Source organism: Coregonus clupeaformis, unplaced genomic scaffold (assembly GCF_020615455.1).
Source record: "Coregonus clupeaformis isolate EN_2021a unplaced genomic scaffold, ASM2061545v1 scaf0416, whole genome shotgun sequence".
Classification (NCBI taxonomy): Eukaryota; Metazoa; Chordata; class Actinopteri; order Salmoniformes; family Salmonidae; genus Coregonus; species Coregonus clupeaformis.
In genome coordinates, this window is record NW_025533871.1 from 195,691 (window position 1) to 220,232 (window position 24,542).

The 24,542-nt window shown below is 45.0% G+C and overlaps 1 protein-coding gene across 2 annotated transcripts in view; it reads right to left on the bottom strand.

The window, feature by feature from the left end:
- The window catches only part of LOC121573339 (coiled-coil domain-containing protein 102A), a 76,121-nt gene that overhangs the window by 18,987 nt on the left and 32,592 nt on the right, over positions 1-24,542 (bottom strand). For both annotated transcript variants that reach the window (XM_041885229.2, XM_041885230.2), the window contains exons 2-6: positions 20,056-20,794; positions 18,099-18,316; positions 17,158-17,266; positions 13,571-13,687; positions 12,535-12,744 (exon numbers count right to left, since the gene is read on the bottom strand). In XM_041885229.2, coding sequence (XP_041741163.1) covers positions 12,535-12,744; positions 13,571-13,687; positions 17,158-17,266; positions 18,099-18,316; positions 20,056-20,703 — 1,302 coding nt within the window. In that variant the 5' untranslated portion in view covers positions 20,704-20,794. The remainder of the gene's footprint in view (positions 1-12,534; positions 12,745-13,570; positions 13,688-17,157; positions 17,267-18,098; positions 18,317-20,055; positions 20,795-24,542) is intronic.

Consider the following 24,542-nt stretch of genomic DNA (forward strand, 5'->3'; position numbering starts at 1 on the left):
GCTTCTGTCTATAATATGAGCTGGTCAGTATGTGTAGGTAATCCTTTCTAACGCTGCTATTTTTTAATGATATCACGTAGTAGAACTGCATAAGTGTTGCTCTCCACTTTCTGGAGGACTGAGTTTTAAAATCAGTGGAATTAGAGTATGATAGCTAAGGAGATGGAGAAAATTCAGGCATTTGATTGCAAATATGCAGACAGAGTCGAAAAGAGAACACACAGAAGGCTCCGGATTACATCTTCAAACTAAGAGAAACCATGGCATCCTTGACAGAGAGGGAGAAGCGTCCATCCATGTATACGGATAAGAGAGTCTAGCTAGCTACATTTTCAGATATTACAAGTTTCTAATTTAGTCAGAAAGTTGTTTTCATTTAAAGTGTACTGTTAGCTAACTAGCTAACATAAGCTGGCTAGCTAGCGAGCTAACGTTACGTGTATGATCTGTGTAGTAATATTTTTCGTAACTCAGAGCCATTTGCATTGCTAGATATAGCCTAATATTAGTTAGCTAACATTGAACCTGGTTGGTTAGATACCTGCAGATTCATGCAGGGTAGTAACGTTATGAGTTGGGATTATGGTTCATTGTTTAGCTAGCTAGCTACATGTCTAAACAAAAGACTCCACTATGCAAGTAACTATTTCATTGTAATGTTTATGATGTCACTGCGACAACTGTCGCTAGACGTAGCTGGTAAATTCGCTATGGCTATCTACTCTGATTTCAGAGCACTCTCGTCTGAGTGTGCCAGAGCGCAGAATAACTGACAAATTTATGAACGCTCAACAACCATTGAATATGGCCGGTGTTAGTAAACGTTGGCAAAAAATACATAATTTGTCACGAATTCAGCCGAGGCTGCTCCTCCTCCTTGCTTGGGCGGGCTTCACCGTTCGTCGTCACCGGAGTACTAGCTGCCACCGATCTATGTTGCTGTGTTCTACTTGTTTTGTCTATATTGCACACACTTGGTTCCAATTACGATAATTTGTTTCCCTATTTTACCCTGGTTCCCTCTTGGTGTTGTGCGTGATTGTTCGTTGTTTTGTTGTCATTGACATGTGAGTCGGTATTTTCTTCCCTGCGTGGAAGATATGTTTATTTACTTTTGACAAGTAAAGTACGTTGTTGACTAGTTCTGTGGGGGCGGCAGGTAGCTTAGTGGGTAAGAGCGTTGTGCCAGTAACCGAAAGGTCGCTGGTTCTAATCCCCGAGCCGACTAGGTGAAAAAATCTGTCGATGTGCCCTTAAGCAAGGCACTTAACCCTAATTGCTCCTGTAAGTCGCTCTGGATAAGAGCGTCTGCTAAATGACTAAAATGTAAATGTGTCCTGCGCCTGACTCCGTCCTACCGCTACACACTGACGCATGACTCACGCACCCATATGGAGTCAGCAGGTACATCCATTCCTCCAGGATCAGTGGAGGAACGCATCCAGCAGAACTCGACCATGCTACAGACATAATTAAATTGTTGCCAGCAGCACAGTTGCAGTCACCAATGCTCTTGATAACATAAAAACAGCCTAACCAGCTCTGCTAGGGCGAGTAAAATGATCAGAGGGAGCTGTTCTCTAATTTGTGTCTGGAGTACCTAGCAAGATAGCCAACGTTAGCCAGTTAGCTTGGGTGCTTGACTGCTGTTGTTAGGGTCAGAACGCTCGGATCAACCCTACTTTTCGGCCAGAGCGTCCAGTGTGCGCTCTGAACGCTCCGAGAGCGAAATGCTCTGAATTTACGAACTGCCAATCTGACAACGCTCTGAGTTTACGAACTCCCAGAGCACACTCTGGCACTCCAGATTAAACACATCCGTAGTATAAACCAGTCTTTAGTCTTGAAATCTTTGGTTGTTTAGTACATAGCCTCACATGTGAATCCTTAAAGAGATGGGTGGGGCTAAATCTTAAAAGGGTGTGAACGATGCTGAATAGTGTGTAGACAAAGAAGACCTCTCCAGTATGTACCAAAATTTTCAAGGGCCATTTTCTCAAAAGTGAGGTTACAAGTTTATCAACTTTCAAAGCAGAATTACTTTGCCATTGTTCCTCAACTGTAGTGCATGATATACAATTTTCTAGCTCTGAGTCTCTACTTTTATCCAATGTAAAAAACACAATTTCAAATGTTGCTACATAAGACCAAATTGAGCCGGTCGGTCACAATTACATTGAATGAACTACAGGACAAAATACAAACCCTCCAACCCAAAAAGGCCTGTGGTGTTGATGGTATCCTAAATTGCATAATAAAATATACAGACCACAAATTCCAATTGGCAATACTTAACCTCTTTAACATCATCCTTAGCTCTGGCATCTTCCCCAATATTTGGAACCAAGGACTGATTACCCCAATCCACAAAAGTGGAGACAAATTTGACCCCAATAACTACCGTGGGATATGCATCAACAGCAACCTTGGGAAAATCCTCTGCATTATCATTAACAGCAGACTCGTACATTTCCTCAGTGAAAACAATGTACTGAGCAAATATCAAATTGGCTTTATACCAAATTAACTTACGACAGACCACGTATTCCCCCCTAATTGACAAAGAAACAAACCAAAACAAAGGCAAAGTTTTCTCATGCTTTGTTGATTTCAAAAAAGCTTTTGACTCTATTTGGCATGAGGGTCTACTATACAAATTGATGGAAAGTGGTGTTGGGGGGAAAACATACGACATTATAAAACCATGTACACAAACAAGTGTGCGGTTAAAATTGGCAAAAAACACACACATTTCTTTCCACAGGGCTGTGGGGTGAGACAGGGATGCAGCTTAAGCTCCACCCTCTTCAACATATATATCAATGAATTGGAGAGGGCACTAGAACAGTCTGCAGCACCCGGCCTCACCCTACTAGAATCTGAAGTCAAATGTCTACTGTTTGCTGACGATCTGGTGCTTCTGTCCCCAACCAAGGAGGGCCTACAGCAGCACCTAGATCTTCTGCACAGATTCTGTCAGACCTAGGCCCTGAGAGTAAATCTCAGTAAGACAAAAATAATGGTGTTCCAAAAAAGGTCCAGTTGCCAGGACCACAAATACAAATTGCATCAAGACACTGTTGCCCTAGAGCTCACAAACAACTATACACACCTTGGTCTAAACATCAGCGCTACAGGTAACTTCCACAAAGCTGTGAACGATCTGAGAGACAAGGCAAGAAGGGCCTTCTATGCCATCAAAAGGAACATAAAATTAAATATACCAATTAGGATCTGGCAAAAAATATTTGAATCAGTTATAGAACCCATTGCCCTTTATGGTTGTGAGGTCTGGGGTCTGCTCACCAACCAAGAATTCACAAAATGGGACAAACACCAAATTGAGACTTTGCATGCAGAATTTTGCAAAAATATCCTCTGTGTACAACGTAAAACACCAAATAATGCATACAGAGCAGAATTAGGCCGATACCCGCTAATGATCAAAATCCAGAAAAGAGACGTTTAATTCTACAACCACCTAAAAGGAAGCTATTCCCAACCCTACCATATTAAAGCCATCACCTACAGAGAGATTAACCTTGAGAAGAGTCCCCTAGGCAAGCTGGCCCTGGGGCTCTGTTCACCAACACAAACAGACCCCACAGAGCCCCAGGACAGCAACACAATTAGACCTAACCAAATCATGAGAAAACAAAAATAGAATTACTTGACACATTGGAAAGAATCAAGAACAAAACAGAGCAAACTAGAATGCTATTTGGCTCTAAACAGAGAGTACACAGTGGCAGAATACCTGACCAATGTGACTGACCCAAACTTAAGGAAAGCTTTGACTATGTACAGCATAGCCTTTCTATTGAGAAAGGCCGCCGTAGGCTGACCTGGCTCTCAAGAGAAGACAGGCTATGTATACACAGCCCACAAAATGAGGTGGAAACTGAGCTGTACTTCCTAACCTCCTGCCAAATGTATGACCATATTAGAGACACATATTTCCCTCAGATTACACAGACCCACAAAGAATTCGAAAACAAACCCAATTTTGATAAACTCCCATATCTATTGGGTGAAATACCACAGTGTGCCATCACAGCAATAAGATTTGTGACCTGTTGCCACATGAAAAAAGCAACCAGTGAAGAACAAACACCATTGTAAATACAACCCATATTTATGTTTATTTATTTTCCCTTTTGTACTTTAACTATTTGCACATCATTACAACACTGTATATTGACATCATATGACATCTGACATGTCTTTATTATTTTGGAACTTTTGTGAGTGTAATGTTTACTGTTCATTTTATATTGTTTATTTCACTTTGGTTTATTATCTATTTCACTTGCTTTGGCAATGTAAACATATGTTTCCCATGCCAATAAAGCCCTTAAATTGAAATTGAATTGAGAGAGAGACTGTATATAGCCATAATATGACTTTTGAAATGTCTCTTTTCCTAATATTAAATGTTCATTTTTTATTCTTTATTTAACTTTTGTTTATTATCTATTTCACTTGCTTTGGCAATGTAAACATATGTTTCTCATGCCAATAAAGCCCTTTGAATTGAATTGAGAGAGAGAGAAAGAGAGAGAGAAGGAGAGAGAGAGGAAACGCAGTACGCCTCAGAAAAATCACCAAACATGATGTTCTATTCACCGTTACACAAGGATTCCTATTAACTGTCCTGGGTCTGACACAAACCCACTCAGAGATGTGAGAGGCTCCTCACGGCAAAGGTTCCTGTCCTTGGTGAGAGACTGGGAGTCTTTTCATTAAACAAAGCTCTCTTTGTTTTTCCAGTGGGCATATCCAGAGGGAGTAGAGGGGGGAGAGAAAGGTTGTAGAGAGAGGAAACGAGAGAGGGAGAGAGAGAGAGAGAGGAAGGAGAGCAAGAGAGAGAGAGAGAGAGAGAGAGAGAGAGAGAGAGAGAGAGAGAGAGAGAGGGAGAGAGAGAGAGTGAGAGAGAGAGAGGGGGAGATAGAGAACAGAGTGAGTGAGTTACCTTGAGCTCCTTACTCTGTCTTTGATGTTTCTAATAGCTGATGTTTGAATTCTGCAGCTTGTACAGGGTTGACCTCAGACGAGGCTGGTTGGAGGATCTATGGGAGGACGGGTTCACACTAATGGCTGGAATTGGCTCAATGGAACAGAGTCAAACACAATGTTGCCATGTGTTTGGTACCATTCCATTGATTCCATTCCAGTCATTACAATGAGCCCATCCTCCTATAGCTCCTCCCACCAGCCTCCTCTGGTTGACCTGGTGATCTCTCTCTCTCTCTCTCTCTCTCTCTCTCTCTCTCTCTCTCTCTCTCTCTCTCTCTCTCTCTCTCTCTCTTTCCTCTCTCTCTCTCTCTCTCTCTCTCTCTCTCTCTCTCTCTCTCTCTCTCTGTTCCGTCTCCCACACTGCTGCTTTGCACAGTACTTGTAACTGTGCTTCTACATTCATCTTTAACCTAAGATTTGTTTACGCACAGATGTCTGGATCAGTGTATGAAGCTGAAGTAGAATCCCGCTGTGCTCTTTATTAAATATCATTTCTGTACTTGCATCTGAACATGTGTCACATCTTTTACTAGGGCTTCATAATGTGGAAGAAAGCAGTGCTGGCAGAGAAATTAGAGAAACGTGTGAGTAAGTGTATGTCCTTGTATGGTTTGTATGTAATGTGAATGCAAGGTGAGTTTATACTGTATGTATGTTTGTGTGTGTGTGTGTGTGTGTGTGTGTGTGTATGTGCGTGTGTGTCAGTGAGGGCAGGGGCTTGTCTCTGCACATAGGGAGATTAATCTTATTCATCGAGCATAAAAGATGAAGCACAGTGTATAATATTATAATATATAGCCGAGCAGTTCTCCTTGTCACCTTCAGCATATGTCTTGACTGAGTGATTTGGGGGAGGTCTAATAATCTACAGAAGCTTCGTGATTAACTGCCTGCAACGCAGACACACACACATGCAGGCACGCGCACAAGACACACACGCACAAGCACGCACGCACACTCACACGTGCACAGATGGTGAGACGGTGGGGTAAGCCAGATCTCAGTGGGGATGCTGGCGATAGTAAAAGGTTGGTACTTCTTGGCTGGGCCACAGTTGGCTAGAGGGACGGCCCATCGTCACAGACCAGCACTATCAAGAAGGGATTCACCTCAAAGAAACAGCATGGATGAAAGTCAACAACAACCAACAAACAGTCAACAACCACTTCTTCAACAAAGATAATCTACAGAACCAGGACAATTCAAGTTTAAAGGATACTGAAGAGTTCCTACTGCTGATAGGGTCACACACACAGTCCCAGATATTGATACCAAACTGCATTCACACAGACAGACAGACAGACAGTGCTATCTCACATAGGGAGAGATCCCCCTGAGGCTTGGCCTTGTACGAGGCCTCTGAGAGGAGGAAGAGTAGAGATAGCCAGTAGGGAGCACAGGGGTAGTGTGTCAGACAGCACACTGATAAACCACTGGTCTGATCTACAGGATGTGACCGGCACTGTGGCTCCAGCTCAGCCGCTGATTAAATACATGTATCAAACCTCTCTTTACCTCTCTTTCTGCACATTACTTTCTTAATCAATAGGCTGCAGTTCAACTTGTCTTCAATGTGACCAATGGAACCAATACACGCACACACGCACACACACACACACACACACAGGGGGTACAAACCCACAGTAGCATACACACCAAGACGGATGACAACACACAGGCACATACACAAACACAGTCCCATTCCCCCTCTCTCTCCTCAGGCCATCTGAATTGCACTGCGACAGAGGACATCAATCTCCTAGCTGGCCGTGAGTTGCTCAGAAAGTCTGGGATGAGGATGGATATGATTTTGTTATCAATCACACTTTGTTCTTTGTCGGTGTCGCCACAGTGTCTTAATCGTCTGTGTGTTTCTCTCCCCCCGTCTCGATCGATACCCTGCTTCAACAACACACAGAGAAGGACATCCATCAGCCACACAGTCTCAATGTCGCCAGCCTGGGCAAACACTCTCTCTCACACGCACTCACATCCTATTCTTTATCTGGGTTGATATACTTGGGGCTTGGCCTCTTCTTTTCAAGTCCTCTACTCTCCACACACTCACTTACTCTCTCACTTACTCCCTGTTGCCCTCTTTCTTTCTCTACCATCCTTCATCCATCCATCTCTTTGCTCCTCCTCCCTCTCGCCACCCCACCCTGGTTGACAGAGAGTGTGTGAGAGAAGGACTGGATGAGAGAGAGTGAGTGAGTGAATGACTGAGTGAGAGAGATAGATAGAGAGAGAGTGAATGAATGAGTGAGTGGGTAAGAGAGTGAATGAGTGGGTGAGAGAGAGAGAGAGAGAGAGAGAGAATGAGAGAGAGAGAGAGAGAGAGAGAGAGAGAGAGAGCGAGCGAGAGAGAGAGCGAGAGAGAATGAGTGAGTGGATGAGAGTGAATGAGTGAGTGAGTGAGTGAGTGAGTGAGTGAGTGAGTGAGTGAGTTGAAGAGTGAGTAAATAAGTAATTAAAGGAGAGTGAGTGAGTGTTGGGTGAGAGTGTGGGAGAGAGAGAGAGAGAATGAGTGACGGCTGTGGTGCGCATGCACGGTGCTTTAGGCCCAGTCTATAAATCTAGGGATCCTAGAGAGAGATGGACGGTGCTCATAAGGAGCCTACACCAAGTGTTTTTACTCCTCCATAGATTCCTCTAACAGGGCACAGCTGGACCCAGAGATTACACCCAGACAGAGATAGATAGAGAGGGAAGAATGGAGGGACAGATGGAGGGAGAGCAACATATCCTCAATTCTCCTCTATTCTCTCTGCTCCTCTCTCTCTCAGTGGTGACCTGATTTGTTACCTGTGATAAGTTGCCACAGAGTGTGACGCTCTCATTCCACAGCAGCCGGCTAGAGACCATGTCTGATGAACACATGCTTTGTACGTGTCTGATGAGAGGCATATTTCCTATGTGTCTAACAACCAGGCAGAGACCTAATGACTAAAGATTATTCAGAGCTGTACAGTATGTAATGTAATGTGTTAGCACTGGCGGGAGGCTGCATGCCATGCAGTGCACTGAGCCCTAGCCAGCCTAATGCATTCATGTCATCCAGTGTACAAGGACACTACCCAGTCGGAACAGGCCACCTGCTCTTGATGGATAAGGGTCCTTAATCTCTATGACATGGGCAGAATTTATGGACAGCACAGGATAATGGGGTCCTGTGGCAGTGTAGCACTGTGCATGGGGGACAGATTTGAATTGAAGATTTCAAGGTTCCTCCATCTGTCTGTCTGCTCCACATTCACTTTCCTTCCCACTCCTCCTCTCCCAGTTCATGTGAGACTATTTGCAAATAAGTACCCCTCAGTGTGGAAGGCCTGATGTGTGTTAATCCTATAGCCTAGAGGTTAAGCGCATTGCGCCAGCAACCGAAAGGTCTCTGGTTCGAACCCCTGAGCCGACTTAATTAAAAATCTGTTGATGTGCCATTGCTCCTGTAATTCATTTGGGATAAGAGTGTCAGCTAAATGACTCAAATGTAAATGTCCTAGTTACAGGTAGGGCTGGGAATTGTCAGGGACCTTATGATACTTATGTGCAAAGGAGATTTGATGTTCTGAGTGTACAAAACATTAGGAACACCTGCTCTTTCCATGACATAGACTAACCAGGTGAAAGCTATGATCCCTTATTGATGTCACCTGTTAAATCCACTTTAATAAGTGTAGATGAAGGGGAGGAGACAGGTTAAAGAAGGATTTTTAAGCCTTGAGACATGGATTGTGTATGTGTGCCATTCAGAGGGTGAATGGGCAAGACAAAATATTTAAATGCCTTTGACTGGGGTATGGTAGTACGTGCCAGCTAACGCTACCTAGAGTAGCAATTTTTTATTTACAAATTGATACTTGGAGACAAATATCAATAAAATATCGTCCCAAAATTTAGTTTTTATCCTCTTATGTTTGTTGTGTAGTAAATATTTCTGTTTTTATTTTCATTTATTTTTTCTGTGAATCACATTGCGTTGCATTCCATGTCTGAAATGTGCTGTATACAGTAAATAAAGCTTGATTTGATTTGATGAGCTGAAATAAAAATCCCAGAAATATTCCATATGCACAAAAATGTTATTTCTCTCAAATTTTGTGCACAAATGTATTTACATCCCTGTTGGTGAGCATTTCTCCTTTGCCAAGATAATCCATCCACCTGACAGGTGTGGCATATCAAGAAGTTGATTAAACAGCATGATCATTACACAGGTGCACCTTGTGCTGGGGACTATAAAAGGCCACTCTAAAATGTGCAGTTTTGTCACACAACACAATGCAACAGATGTCTCAAGTTTTGATGGAGCAAGCAATTGGCATGCTGACTGCAGGAATGTCCACCAGAGCTGTTGCCAGAGAATTTAATGTTAATTTCTCTACCATAAGCCACTTCCAACGTCGTTTTAGAGAATTTGGCAGTACGTCCAACCGGCCTCACAACCGCAGACCATGTGTAACCACGCCAGCCCAGGACCTCCACATCCGGCTTCTTCACTTGTGGGATCGTCTGAGGGGGGAGGGGGGTGCTGAGGCCCTTTTGTGGGGAGAAACTCATTCTGATTGGCTGGGCATGGCTCCCCAGGGGATGGGCCTGGCTCCCCAGTGGGTGGGTCTATCTATGCCCTTCCAGGCCCACCCATGGCTGCGCCCTTGCCCAGTCATGTGAAATCCATAGATCAGGGACCCATGCATTTATTTAAATTGACTGATTTCCTTATATATAACTCAGTAAAATCTTTGAAATTGTTGCATGTTGCGTTTATATTTTTGTTCAGTATAATATTACGATATGTAAAAAAAGATCCCCATCACAAGTTACAGTGTCCTCAGGTGGAAAAGCCCCAGATGCATGACCCCAGAAGTGTATACTGCAGTAAAGGAATCCCAAGGGCACAGGTATTACACAGGTATTCATGTAAGACACCAACAGTGTGGTGTCATACTTTAGTAAAAGTAAAGATACCTTAATAGAAAATGACTCAAGTAAAAGTGAAAGTCACCCAGTAAAATACTACTTGAGTAAAAGTCTAAAGGTCTTTGGTTTTAAATATACTTAAGTATCAAAAGTAAATGTAATTGCTAAAATCTACTTAAGTATCAAAAGTAAAAGTAAAAGTATAAATAATTTCACATTCCTTATATTAAGGAAACCAGATGGCACGATTTTCTTGTTTTTTTTATTTACGGATAGCCAGGGGCACACTCACACACTCAGACATAATTTACAAACAAAGTATTTGTGTTTAGTGAGTCCACCAGATCAGAGGCAGTAGGGATGACCAGGGATGTTCTCTTGATAAGTGTGTGAATTGGACCATTTTCCTGTTCTTTTCTTTAGGAATGTAGTGGAGTTAAAGTAAAAGTTGTCCCCCAAAAAAATGGTTAAGTACAGATACCCCCAAAATCTACTTAAGTAGTACTTTAAAGTATTTTTACTTTAGTACTTTACACCACATAAAATGCAGCTGACTAAACTCCACTCCATTGTGAAGGAAGTTTCTGATGAACTCCACCAACGGAGTGGAGCTGAGACCAGGCTTTGTGGAATTCAGCTCCGACTACATCGATTTGCCCAACGTCAATAATAATTATGAAATGCTTACCTTGTACCTATGTTTGTCCTTTCTGTTTGCTGAAATCCATACTTATTAAATAAATGTTAATAAAATACAACCACCGACTGTTTGCTCATTGCTGTTGCTCTAAGATTGCAACTCAGCGCAAATGTGCATGTGCCAATTGAATCTCAACAAGGAAACAGTAAGTGGTTGTACAGTGGGGAAAAAAAGTATTTAGTCAGCCACCAATTGTGCAAGTTCTCCCACTTAAAAAGATGAGAGAGGCCTGTAATTTTCATCATAGGTACACGTCAACTATGACAGACAAAATGAGAAAAAAAATCCAGAAAATCACATTGTAGGATTTTTAATGAATTTATTTGCAAATTATGGTGGAAAATAAGTATTTGGTCAATAACAAAAGTTTCTCAATACTTTGTTATATACCCTTTGTTGGCAATGACACAGGTCAAACGTTTTCTGTAAGTCTTCACAAGGTTTTCACACACTGTTGCTGGTATTTTGGCCCATTCCTCCATGCAGATCTCCTCTAGAGCAGTGATGTTTTGGGGCTGTCGCTGGGCAACACAGACTTTCAACTCCCTCCAAATATTTTCTATGGGGTTGAGATCTGGAGACTGGCTAGGCCACTCCAGGACCTTGAAATGCTTCTTACGAAGCCACTCCTTCGTTGCCCGTGCGGTGTGTTTGGGATCATTGTCATGCTGAAAGACCCAGCCACGTTTCATCTTCAATGCCCTTGCTGATGGAAGGAGGTTTTCACTCAAAATCTCACGATACATGGCCCCATTCATTCTTTCCTTTACACGGATCAGTCGTCCTGGTCCCTTTGCAGAAAAACAGCCCAAAAGCATGATGTTTCCACCCCCATGCTTCACAGTAGGTATGGTGTTCTTTGGATGCAACTCAGCATTCTTTGTCCTCCAAACACGACGAGTTGAGTTTTTACCAAAAAGTTATATTTTGGTTTCATCTGACCATATGTGATTCTCCCAATCCTCTTCTGGATCATCCAAATGCACTCTAGTAAACTTCAGACGGGCCTGGACATGTACTGGCTTAAGCAGGGGGACACGTCTGGCACTGCAGGATTTGAGTCCCTGGCGGCGTAGTGTGTTACTGATGGTAGGCTTTGTTACTTTGGTCCCAGCTCTCTGCAGGTCATTCACTAGGTCCCCCCGTGTGGTTCTGGGATTTTTGCTCACCGTTCTTGTGATCATTTTGACCCCACGGGGTGAGATCTTGAGTGGAGCCCCAGATCGAGGGAGATTATCAGTGGTCTTGTATGTCTTCCATTTCCTAATAATTGCTCCCACAGTTGATTTCTTCAAACCAATCTGCTTACCTATTGCAGATTCAGTCTTCCCAGCCTGGTGCAGGTCTACAATTTTGTTTCTGGTGTCCTTTGACAGCTCTTTTGTCTTGGCCATAGTGGAGTTTGATTGTTTGAGGTTGTGGACAGGTGTCTTTTATACTGATAACAAGTTCAAACAGGTGCCATTAATACAGGTAACGAGTGGAGGACAGAGGAGCCTCTTAAAGAAGAAGTTACAGGTCTGTGAGAGCCAGAAATCTTGCTTGTTTGTAGGTGACCAAATACTTATTTTCCACCATAATTTGCAAATAAATTCATTAAAAATCCTCCAATGTGATTTTCTGGAAAAAAAATTCTCAATTTGTCTGTCATAGTTGACGTGTACCTATGATGAAAATTACAGGCCTCTCTCATCTTTTTAAGTGGGAGAACTTGCACAATTGGTGGCTGACTAAATACTTTTTTCCCCCACTGTATTTGACTAACGTTTATTTCAGAAAACAAAGAAAAGGCTCACAACTAGAGGGCAAACATACTGTAGGTACAAGGTTAGCGTTGCATAATTTACATTCTTTGAGTCAGTGGTGCACGGAGCGGGTTTCCTGCTCTCTGCTCTCACCTTGTTCCTCTCAAACAGCTCAGTCTGGATGGTCTTGAGGTCAGTGTCCAGGGCACTGGCCGCCTGCCGCCGTTTACGGGCCAGCTGTTCTTCAAGGTCCTCCGTCTGCGCACGCAGCTTCTTGTTGTCCCTCTCTAGGGACAGCTTCTCGGTCTCCAGACGCTCCCGCCGGCCCCACTCAGCAGCGTTCTCCACCTGCAGGCGCTCCATCTGAGGAGGAGTGGGAGGAGGGAGTGATGGTGGAGAGGAGGGAAAACAATGTAAAATCAGAGGGAGAGGACGTGGTCAGAGGGAAAGTTGAAACAACCAATCGCTGTACCAGAGAGGAATATAGAGACGCCTCCCTGCAGTCAGTTAGTCAGTCAGAGCACCAGTGTCCAGGTCGTGACAGTAAAGCCCTTTGTAAACGCTCTACAAGTGAAGAGATGCTCCATTAGCATTTTATCATACTCTCCTTTCCTTCAGCCCGGACTGCCAGCCACCACAGCAGAGCCATTCAACATGCACAGGGTTTATTCCCACAGCTGATATCCGAGCAGCACAGAGCAGAGAGGATGTTGCTGCTGGGGCAATGAGGAAGAACAGAGGAGAGGGAGAGAAAAGAGAGGAGAGGCGTGAGGCACGTGGGGCTGACAGCGGGCTGGCGTCGGGCCCCCAGGGGCCGCTGGGACAATGTGACATGCTCCTCTGAGGGGGGACAGGACATGGGAGGAGGGCTCTCTAAAGAACACTTCAAAGGAGAGGACTCATTCCGCTCCACCATGAGCCACAGGCGTGAAATATACTCTCCAAAAATGACAACTTAGTACGTCAGTGACACACTGCCCACCCAGCCAGCTCCCAATGCCACCATGTCGACTAGTGGGTAACATGGAGTCAGAGACGAGAGTAAACTTGAGTTTAATTGATGTTGAATGGGCTGAATTACTCCCATTAAGTGTAAAGGGATTTGAGATCTATAAAGCTATGTAAGTCCAGTCCATTACAACCCATTATAGATGGTTAAAAGCCCACTGGCTGTGTGTTTAAGCCTCACCTCTGCACGTAGCTCGGCCAGTTTCTTGTCCATACTGGTGCGTGCTCCCAGCTCATCCTCCAGGTCCTCCGACATACGACCCAACTCATCCTGGTGTACCTCCTTCAACATGTTCAGCTGAGAGAGAGAGCGAGAGAGAGAGAGAGAGAGAGAGAGAGAGAGAGAGAGAGAGAGAGAGAGAGAGAGAGAGAGAGAGTGAGCGATATGGATACAGCCAGACAGCAGGAACTACTACAGGTGTTAAGCTCCTTGGTAGATAAATATGGGCATCCGTGGTCTTAGTGTTACTTCTCTCTCTTCCTATAAACTGAGCCACCTTCAAGGATGATAAATTCCCATACAACATAATGTTCTCACTCAGCTGTGCAGGCTACAGTGGTTTCTCCATTTAACATCTGAAATCCCACTGTGGTCCAGGTACATATTACACACATGCCACATCTCAACCTTCTCCTCTCCTCTCTGCCCTTCATGATATCCGTAGAGATTCTTCAGTCTTCACTGACTACCTTGCCAGTCCATTCATGGTTTTCCAATGACATCGACACACACACACACACACACGCACAGCTTATCTGCTCTGAGCACAGAGTGCCTCCTAGTGGCTTTCTCCTGTAAACACACACATTTACATTTTAGTCATTTAGCAGACGCTCTTTTCCAGAGCAACTTACAGTTAGTGAGTGCATACATTTTTCATACTGGCCCCCCGTGGGAATCGAACCCATAGCCCTGGCGTTGCAAGCGCCATGCTCTACCAACTGAGCTACAGGAGGCCTAAAAAATGAGTATTTTAATGGAGCAAATAGGCAATGGTGACAAAAAAAAATATTACAACTCCACGGTTACCTGCGAAAAATGTCAAAGTTGGGGGGAAAAAACAAAAAGGTGCCGCTCTGCAATTCATTTTTTTTCAACGCATACAGATTTGCTTTCTTTTAGTGACATGTCAAGTGCCTCATCTACAGGGCTACAGTCCAAAAAGGTCAGTTCAGTTTGGCAAAAAAGGGGTGAACTACGAGAGTGAACTATCTGCAGGAGATAGCCGTTTCCTTTTTCGGACTCTGATGGCGAGCAACACAGAAAACGTGAATTTCTATTCTTTATTTTTTTTGTTACCATTATTCTTCTCTCAAAAAGGACATTAACGTTAATAAATAAAGAGGACATTGAAGAGTCTGCTTAGAAGAGTGTCCCAAACTATTGTGTCTATGTATATATTTATATACAGTGAGGGAAAAAAGTATTTGATCCCCTGCTGATTTTGTACGTTTGCCCACTGACAAAGACATGATCAGTCTATAATTTTAATGGTATGTTTATTTGAATAGTGAGAGACAGAATAGCAACAAAAAAATCCAGAAAAACGCATGTCAAAAATGTTATAAATTGATTTGCATTTTAATAAGGGAAATAAGTATTTGAACCCTCTGCAAAACATGACTTAGTACTTGGTGGCAAAACCCTTGTTGGCAATCACAGAGGTCAGACGTTTCTTGTAGTTGGCCACCAGGTTTGCACACATCTCAGGAGGGATTTTGTCCCACTCCTCTTTGCAGATCTTCTCCAAGTCATTAAGGTTTCGAGCCTGACGTTTGGCAACTCGAACCTTCAGCTCCCTCCACAGATTTTCTATGGAATTAAGGTCTGGAGACTGGCTAGGCCACTCCAGGACCTTAATGTGCGTCTTCTTGCACTCCTTTGTTGCCTTGGCCGGGTGTTTTGGGTCATTGTCATGCTGGAATACCAATCCACGACCCATTTTCAATGCCCTGGCTGAGGGAAGGAGGTTCTCACCCAAGATTTGACGGTACATGGCGCCGTCCATCGTCCCTTTGATGCGGTGAAGTTGTCCTGTCCCCTTAGCAGAAAAACACCCCCAAAGCATAATGTTTCCACCTCCATGTTTAGCGTGGGGATGGTGTTCTTTGTGTCATAGGCAGCATTCCTCCTCCTCCAAACACGGCGAGTTGAGTTGATGCCAAAGAGCTCCATTTTGGTCTCATCTGACCACAACACTTTCACCCAGTTCTCCTCTGAATCATTCAGATGTTCATTGGCAAACTTCAGACGGCCCTGTATATGTGCTTTCTTGAGCAGGGGGATCTTGCGGGGGCTGCAGGATTTCAGTTCTTCACGGCTTAGTGTGTTACCAATTGTTTTCTTGGTGACTATGGTCCCAGCTGCCTTGAGATCATTGACAAGATCCTCCCGTGTAGTTCTGGGCTGATTCCTCACCGTTCTAATTATCATTGCAACTCCACGAGGTGAGATCTTGCATGGAGCCCCAGGCCGAGGGAGATTGACAGTTCTTTTGTATTTCTTCCATTTGCGAATAATCGCACCAACTGTTGTCACCTTCTCACCAAGCTGCTTGGCGATGGTCTTGTAGCCCATTCCAGCCTTGTGTAGGTCTACAATCTTGTCCCTGACATTCTTGGAGAGCTCTTTGGTATTGGCCATGGTGGAGAGTTTGGAATCTGATTGATTGATTGCTTCTGTGGACAGGTGTCTTTTTACAGGTAACAAACTGAGATTAGGAGCACTCCCTTTAAGAGTGTGCTCCTAATCTCAGCTCGTTACCTGTATAAAAGACACCTGGGAGCCAGAAATCTTTCTGATTGAGAGGGGGTCAAATACTTATTTCCCTCATTAAAATGCTAATGAATTTATAACATTTTTGACATGCGTTTTTCTGGATTTTTTTGTTGTTATTCTGTCTCTCACTGTTCAAATAAACCTACCATTAAAATTATAGACTGATCATTTATTTGTCAGTGGGCGAACGTACAAAATCAGCAGGAGATCAAATACTTTTTTCCCTCACTGTATATTTATATATCTCTATATGTGGTGTTTAATAATAATAATAATAATAATAATAATAATAATAATAATAATAATAATAGTGTCCGGTTCTGAAAGTTGGTGTCCGGTTCCGGGAGTTGGTACAGTATGCCTGCCCTTTAGTTTGGCGCCCGATCTGGGGGTTCGTGATAGAAGGCTGAGAGGTGGGCCAAGGGAGGAGGCAGGGGGTTGTGTCTTTCAGAAGCAGGCTTCGTGAAGGTTAAAAGGAGGTTTAAGGTCCGTTGCTATGCCTTGCCCTCTTCCACTTTGATGGCCTGGGGTTTGATGGCTCCGGTGCATGGTGCTGGTTTGCCCTGCCAGCCAGGAAGGGGCTCCTGGAGGTTTCTGGTCATCAGGCCCCCCGACAGTGCCTTCTCCCCTCACCCACCAGCTGACACCTATCCCGCAGGGCTGTATTTAGAGTGGGTGGCTCACCTTCATGCCATCCTCCGGCCCCTTGACCCTCTCTCTGAGCCGGCGGCCCTGGCTCTTTGAAGCTGCTGTCTCAGCAGGTGTGTCTGTGTGAGGTGGATGTGTGCCAGTCTGCCAGGCTGTATTGACATAGGTACGGGGGGTATGGCCATATTCCCATGGCCAATATGATGACAACACTTCTAAAACCACCAGGATGAAAGGGCTGACGTTTGATGCATTTACCCCGTTTGATGCGTGGCCTCAGAGGGCACGTATATGTCCCCTGGACGGGTGTTGGGGGATTAGAAGGTGACCCTCAATCTCACCTGTTTCATGGCTTCCTGCTTGGTCTTGTTCTGCTCCTCATATTTGAGTTTCCATTGGTTTAGCTCTGTTTCCAGCTTTTCTATGCTCTTACTGAGTGCATGCTTATCCCTGGGGAGAGAAGAGAGTTGGTTAAATACTACTCTAACAACATAGGTAATGACTATTCAACAGAGATGGATTACAAGCCTGCAGAGAACAATCTAAAGCATACACAATATTAGTTCTGAATATTTAATACAGGAAAATAGCTACGCCTATTGAATATGTTTTTGAAGGAAGAGACTTGACAGAACCTGTGTCCCCAAAATACTATGTAACCATGATGCCATCAAAACCGAGTTGGATAGATGTTATGGTTAACTAAAAGTGACAGCTGACTTCGATATTCTGGGCGAATATCTTCTGAGGTCAGCAGGGTGCCTATGACACTGACAGAATGAATGTTCCAGAATGTTGCAGAATAGCCCAACAGAAACCAGTCTTATAGACAGACGGGCTCTGCCAGATTGTTGGACCTGAAGATGCAGACAAATCACCAGCGAAATCAGCAGCCTCCAGAGAGCTCATAAAACAGTTATGATTCTAATGGAAAAGATAATGGGGCTGATGGTAGTGTTGGCGGGAGTGGGAAGCTGCAGCAGTGCCAGAGCTGAGCTCAGGCCAAAACAGGAGGCTCTGCTTGTAAATTATAAGACTGGCATCCCGGCCAGGGTGGAACAGAGAGAGACAGAGCAGTTACTAGTCTACACTTTCCATACACTCAACATTAATGCTAATTTGATAATGAAATATGATGGATGGATGCATTGTGAAAGGTGTCTCGTATGGCTCCAATTCCATACAAGCCATAATATATCTGAGGAAAGCACCTTCACATAATTAAATATTCCTCAACCTCTCTAAATATTGCCCTCCTTCTCCCTCGATCCCTCTCTCTTACTCGCGTTCCTTGAGCAGGACCTTCTGTGATTCGTCGAGGCGGAGCTGGAGGGCGTTGATCTTGCCGGGGTCCTCCTCCATGGCAGTGATGTCATCCCAGAGCAGCCGGCTGCGGTCCTGGCGACTCAGGGCAGAACGCAGGCTGCTGGCACTACGGGCGTCCCACGAGTCTGGACCCTCCGCCTTGGACCTCAGCACTGACTCCAACAGCTCCAGCTCCTAGGAGAAGGGAGGGAACGAAAGAAAGAAAGAAAGAAAGAAAGAAAGAAAGAAAGAAAGAAAGAAAGAAAGAAAGAAAGAAAGAAAGAAAGAAAGAAAGAAAGAAAGAAAGAAAGAAAGAAAGAGGATATAGAAAGTGGAAGGGAGTGAGGGAGACAGAGGTTGTAAGTAAAAGGGAGAATGACCAGTTAGGAGAGAGGAATGAGGAAGAGGGATATATTTCATTCACTGTTAGTCTACACCTGTTGTTTACGAAGCATGTGACAAATAACATTTGATTTGATTAGATGAACCATGTAGTGGAGTCACCCCACTCTGAAACCCTGACGTCAGCCATCACAGCTCCACTCCAAGAGAGAAGGCTGGAGAGCGAAGCAAATGTTTACTTTTCTTAATTAAACCCCACCAGGGAGACAGGTTTTTCCCTAACTCAACAGCGCCGGTACAGCAGCTATCATATTACCCCCTATCCCCATTTCCTGTCTGTAAAAAATAAATTCCCAGGCCGTTTGACGGAGTAATCAAAAACTGCCTTTTTTTTTTTAAACAACACATATTATTGTATATTATTGTTATTCTCGTCCTTCTCTTCCTCACAGCTAGGATTAAGTATCAAAGGGTTGTCTCTGGGAGTCACGCAGGGCTCCGGACCCTCGGCCAACTTCCTGTTACTGAGAGAGCTGAGCACTAGAGCACAACCATCAGATGGGAGGAAAAACACAGGCTGTTCCCAGCGGTGGCCAGCAGGGGGACCTAGAGGTTAATGTATGAGGTGGAGGTGGGTGGGTAGCGCTGCTCCTCTCACCCAGCCCGCCACATGTGGAAGCACTCAGCGTGTCTGTGTAAGACTGAGGGAGAGAACAATGGAGGGGCAGGAAATGGGATTGTATGTGAGCAGCCCCACAATGCCCAGCTCAGCTACATGCTGCTGTTTATCCAACAGTGATTTATTAACAATGGCCAGCTGCTTGCCTAGGAAGAGCTCTGTGTGTGTGTTGGCCCATGGTGAGCCACTGAGGAAGAATCTCACTGGACATTCTCCTCCAGGTTGTGTTGTATGTCTTCTCATTATTCACTTATTTCCTGTGTTCCCTTTGGCTACAGACTGGGAAACTGAGAAAGGTTATTGCCATTACCTTTCATGCCTGAAGTGGACCTCCTGTTCTGTATGAGTGTGAAAGTGTCTGTCAGAGTGTTTCCATGGAAACAGCAGCCCCCGTGTGTGAGTTGGCTGAAGGTCAAGTCAGATTGCTAATGACACTGATCTGTATTCACTGCTGCTTGAGCTGCATACAGCTGAACACTCCTTGCCAAGATACACATTTCCTAAAAACAGAAACCTAATCTTGTCCAACTCTCAACAACGACTGGGCTCCAATGCTGCAGTACCCAGTCTGTGCCCCCTGGGTAGAAGATAGGGTTGTGCAGGAGGGATTCTATTTGAAGAACAAAAGCTACACTCCAGCAGAGCTCCCACTGAGGCACAATGCTCAGGTAGGAAGACCTCAATAAGGCACAGCTGGAGGTTATGCTCTGAGCCATATCTGCTGCTAGCTCTTCATTAACAAGATGAAACGCTGGCCCAAATAAGTGACTGGTGCTCGATCTTCTACCAAGACCTCCAACCAACCTTTCCCCTGGCTCAGATCTGTGCAAACTATTCTCTGACTGTTCTGGGTTGTTGTATAGAGTCTCTTACTGATATTATTTGGTTCTAGAGTGTGTGACCATTCTCCCACCTTTTGTCGGTCAGGTTTCTCTGTGTCTACATCTCTCACTGGTTCCTGTTCTGGTGACCCGGGCCCCTCGCCCACCCTGTCCTGATTGCTGTCCACAAGGGGCTGTGAGGAGGAGGAGGATGGGGTGGAGGAGGAGGGTGGTGCTGAGGGGGCGTGGGAAGGTGAGGCCTGGTCAGCACGGAGACGCAGTGCTTCCTGTCTGAGTGTCTCGTTCTCGGAGGCCAGTTCCTGGCGCTCTCGCCGTGCGCCTGTTAGCTCCTTGGTCAGGGCATCCAGCCTCTGGCGGAGCTGCCGCACCTCGTCCCGTGCCCGGTTCCTCTCGGAACGCACCTTGCTCCACTTCTCCCTCCAGTTGGCCGTGCAGTCCGACCACCAGCGCATGGTCTTCTCCATCTGGGCAGCTCGCGCCCTGGCCTCCTCCAGCTCCCTCAGACGCAGCTCCTCACGGCTCTCCCAATCCCCAGACTCGCCCAGGCCAGGAGAGAGCAGCAGGGGAGGGCTGGAGCTGGGGGTGCCCCCCGTGGGGCTGGGGGTGTGGGTCAGGCTATCAGGAGAGCGGACCCTGTCCGGCCCCAGGCCCAGGCCACAGAGCAGGCCCGCCCCGGACTTAGCGGCCTCGGCCATGTGGGGGCTAGGGGTGTGGTTCATCACAGAGCCGATGATGATCCAGGGAGAAGCAGGAAACACAAGCGATGCTGTGCACTCAGGAGTGCATGGTCGTCTTTACTCAGTTGGCTACCTGCAGATTCAAACACAAAACAGAGACAATGGTTAGTTGGACAGTCCAGTACAATTTCCTTTGACAGTGGGACTTCATTTTTTACACGTTCTAGTCTACTCCTATCCTATGATCATTAACCACAACTGCCACAGCAAAACATTCTGGTCGATAAATGAGTAACATAAAGTACAGTGTCCCTGTGAAGTTCAGAAATATGTTCTCCTGCTAGGTGTGATCTGGGGCCAATCTGAGTAGGTGAGATACAATGGGCCATCCTCTTCATACTGTTCTGGTGCCAGTTACAGGAGGTTACAGATGAATGGTCACACGTTAGAGATTATCTAGAGCCAGTACAGCTTGAAGAAAATTGCAACGGTAATTTGCAAACAGCCAATGATGAGAAACGAAGCTTCAACTTGCACCATGGCAACCCAGTAAACCCATTGACATCAAGCGTGTCCAGACTCAGACTTCGGCTTAACACCATGGCAACTTGCAGTCCCAAGACACTGATGAATTGGTTACCATAAAGGAAAGAATGCAGAAAGACAGAATGAAAATACTCTACAGACAGGTCATCACTGGTGTACCACACACCCCCACAGTCCCCGCAAGGCGGGGGCCCCCCAGATAGCATTTGAACAGGTCATAAGCCATGGCAAAAAAAAATAGAATTACAGGAAACTAGCTGTAAAACTGCAAGATTGTCTCTCAGCCTCATGGCAAAATGTGTAGAATAGCATGAGAATAGCTATAAAACTGCAAATTTTTGCAGGGTCATGACCCCTGCCAACCACATAAAGAGTTAATTTGCATTTGCTGACAGTGAGGGTAGACATGACAGACAGAAAGAGAAGAGAGGGGAGAGAGGATAGTGTAAAAGAGAGAGAGCGAAAGAGAGAGCGTGAGAGAGAGAGAAAGGGGGGGGGGGGGGGGCTGAGATCGTTTGAGCTGGCATCTTGTAAGGGCAGAAACTGAAACTCTGATCACTCATTTCCGATCCCTAGAGGCAGCGACAGCATGGTTTATCTATGTATGAGAGTGAGGCGACTGAAGAGTCTGATAGGGCGGGAAACTTTGGTGTAAAAGGATATGAATTCTCAAATCAACCCCCCCAAACAAACTCTCTGGAGTGTAAAACATGAGATGAGCCTGGAGTCTAGTGCAGAATCCCTCGCCTGATCACCATCAGAGCCTGTATCTGACAGGTTTACTGCAACTTAATCACACCAGGCCTATAACACAGCGGGTGTGAGGGAGACTCATTTAATGGATCAGTTGCATGGCTGAGCCATAATTATTTTCTCTGGCTTAAGGAAAGCTGTTCTATATGCTGATGAGAGAGACTAAATACAAAAATACACCCACCGTAGGCTACTAGTGTGTGGCACACCAAACGTACAAAGATGCAACTAGTGGAATAAACATAGCAATGATTCTGCAGTAATAGACCAACACATTAGTCCCAAACACTGAGCAGCAAACTCACCAGTTCCCGTGAGTAACACATTTATGAGGAACGCTCGTACACCATGCTTTCGCTCAAAGATCTTGTCTAAAATACCATCTCTGTCTCTGACTGTTCTCTGCCTGGTCTCCGTACTAGTGGATTATCTTGAGGAATCTCAAACACAAAGGAGATGATATGAAAGACCGGGAGCAGTGCCGTCAGATATGTATTATGTATCTATGTAACACCTTCACTGCCTGCAGTCTCCTTGTGATGCATATTCTCCATTTCATGTTCATTAAGATTTCAGGGGGGGGATGATCTATAACATCTCACTATGCCATGCCATTTTAATGTCCCCTCCATATGAACTCCCTGCCTAGCCCCCCTAGTAGGCACCCACCTCTCTCAATCGCTCGCTCTGTCACTCCCCACCAGGGCTCATGCTACAGCTCAGAGATGGTGATTTGAGGCAGCTGAGGCAGCCCGGTAGAGTAAGGAGATAACCTCCCCCTTCTTTTCACCTGCACTGAACACTATCCCCTGAGAGTCTTGTCTCGTACTCTCTAAAAGGGAGGCAGAGACAGAGAGGGAGATGGTTTGGGCCCTGTCGCCTTTGTAGGACATCTCTGTCAGGGATATGTGACAACAAGCAACTGTCAGGGGGAGATCGCCTGTGAATGTTCCAGACAGGATGTCAGCCAATGAGCAACACAGAAACACACACACTTGCTCCGTCTGGACCACAAACCATTTCTGTTGTCCCCTCGCATGGAAAGGGAACGCTTTTATGGAGAGAAAAAAGTTAACATATACAGGTATGTGGAAAAAGAGGAGAACAGGTGAAGAGACTGACTCAGAAGATAAGGTGGAAAATTCTTCTATCAGCTAACTGTGGATGTAATCTGAACTGCAGAGAGGGGCAGAGTGAGGGAGAGAGAAAGGAAAACAGGGGGATACATGGTTCTTGTTAAGTACGTAACCTGAACCTCATCAGACGCAGACAGGAAGGTAGAATGAGAGCAGGAACGAGAGAAGAATGAGAAAGTAAGAGAAGAAATGAAACAGAGGGATAAAAGAAGAGCGCAGAAACCCAAAGACGTTGACTGGAAGAGATTGCATTTGGGTATAGAGGAGATAGGCCAAACGTTTCCCTTCTTATAGCCTGTGTCTGGCTGGGAGACAGAGGTTTTGAAGGCTGCAGCTGGACAAGACACCTGGGTGTTTTCGCTGTACATCCACAGTGGTTTAGACCTACATGGAGGGGACAGTACTGTATGGCTTCAATGAATCAATCAAGCACTAAGTTGCTCCTCAGGATCAGGATTGCAAAGAAAATTATCTAGAACTCCTGTGTCTATTTTGCAACTGTCTACCATGTGTGTAAAAGGAGGTTGAACAGTCTGCTAAAATAAGTTTTTTCAAACAGACAGACAGACATTTCACTTACATGTGGTTACACATAGGAAACATGCATACATTTCCATGGAGCGCAGTTGACAAAACCACAGCTACAGTACTCTATCTGTCGACACAGAAGGCTTTTCCTGTCACCTCATTTCAGAGGCCAGGGGTGAAGAGTTTGTGTCTGTTTATGGAAAATCACAGAGTGTGTATGGGTGCTGAGATAAAGGGCTAAGCTGTTGCGTCTCTCTACATATTGATCAAAGACCCATCTCAACAATATCGAAGCCTACTGACAGACTAGCATTTGTCAACATGCCAATCAAAACTTCAAGTTGTTCTTCGGACCAATCCATGACCTAGAAGGTCAGCTGCTGTTCTATCAATTAGCTCATTGGTTTGAATGGACTATCTGTTGTCTCCCTCTTATGGCTCCAGGGGGTATTTGTTCACCTTCACTGATCTGAGTCTTGTAGGGAAACATCAAAGAGGTGAACAAGGTATTGGACCGGGAAGTGATCCTAATACTGAGTGACTACTGCAGACAGATACAATAAGCACAAACAAAACTCTTGTCAATGAACTCCAAGAGAAAAAAGTGGGGCAAATCAATGTGGCTCTACAACGGATGAGTGAAAGAATGAGTGCAAAAGGGAGCGAGTTTCAAAAAGACTCCAGACGGAGAGAAGAGATGGACAGAGACTGAAAACTAGAAAAGAAAGAACAAAGTAAAAGCTGGAGCTGAGTTTTTGCATTTCAATACATTCTGTTCCAAGACAGTGGTATCATGGGTCAGCGATCCCAAAATTAAATGCCTCTATAAATAAGACGATTTCTCTGGGGAACTTCCTTTGGAAACTGGTTCCAGCTGGAGGATCCAAGCTCATGTGGGATGTGTGGAATCCAGCCGAT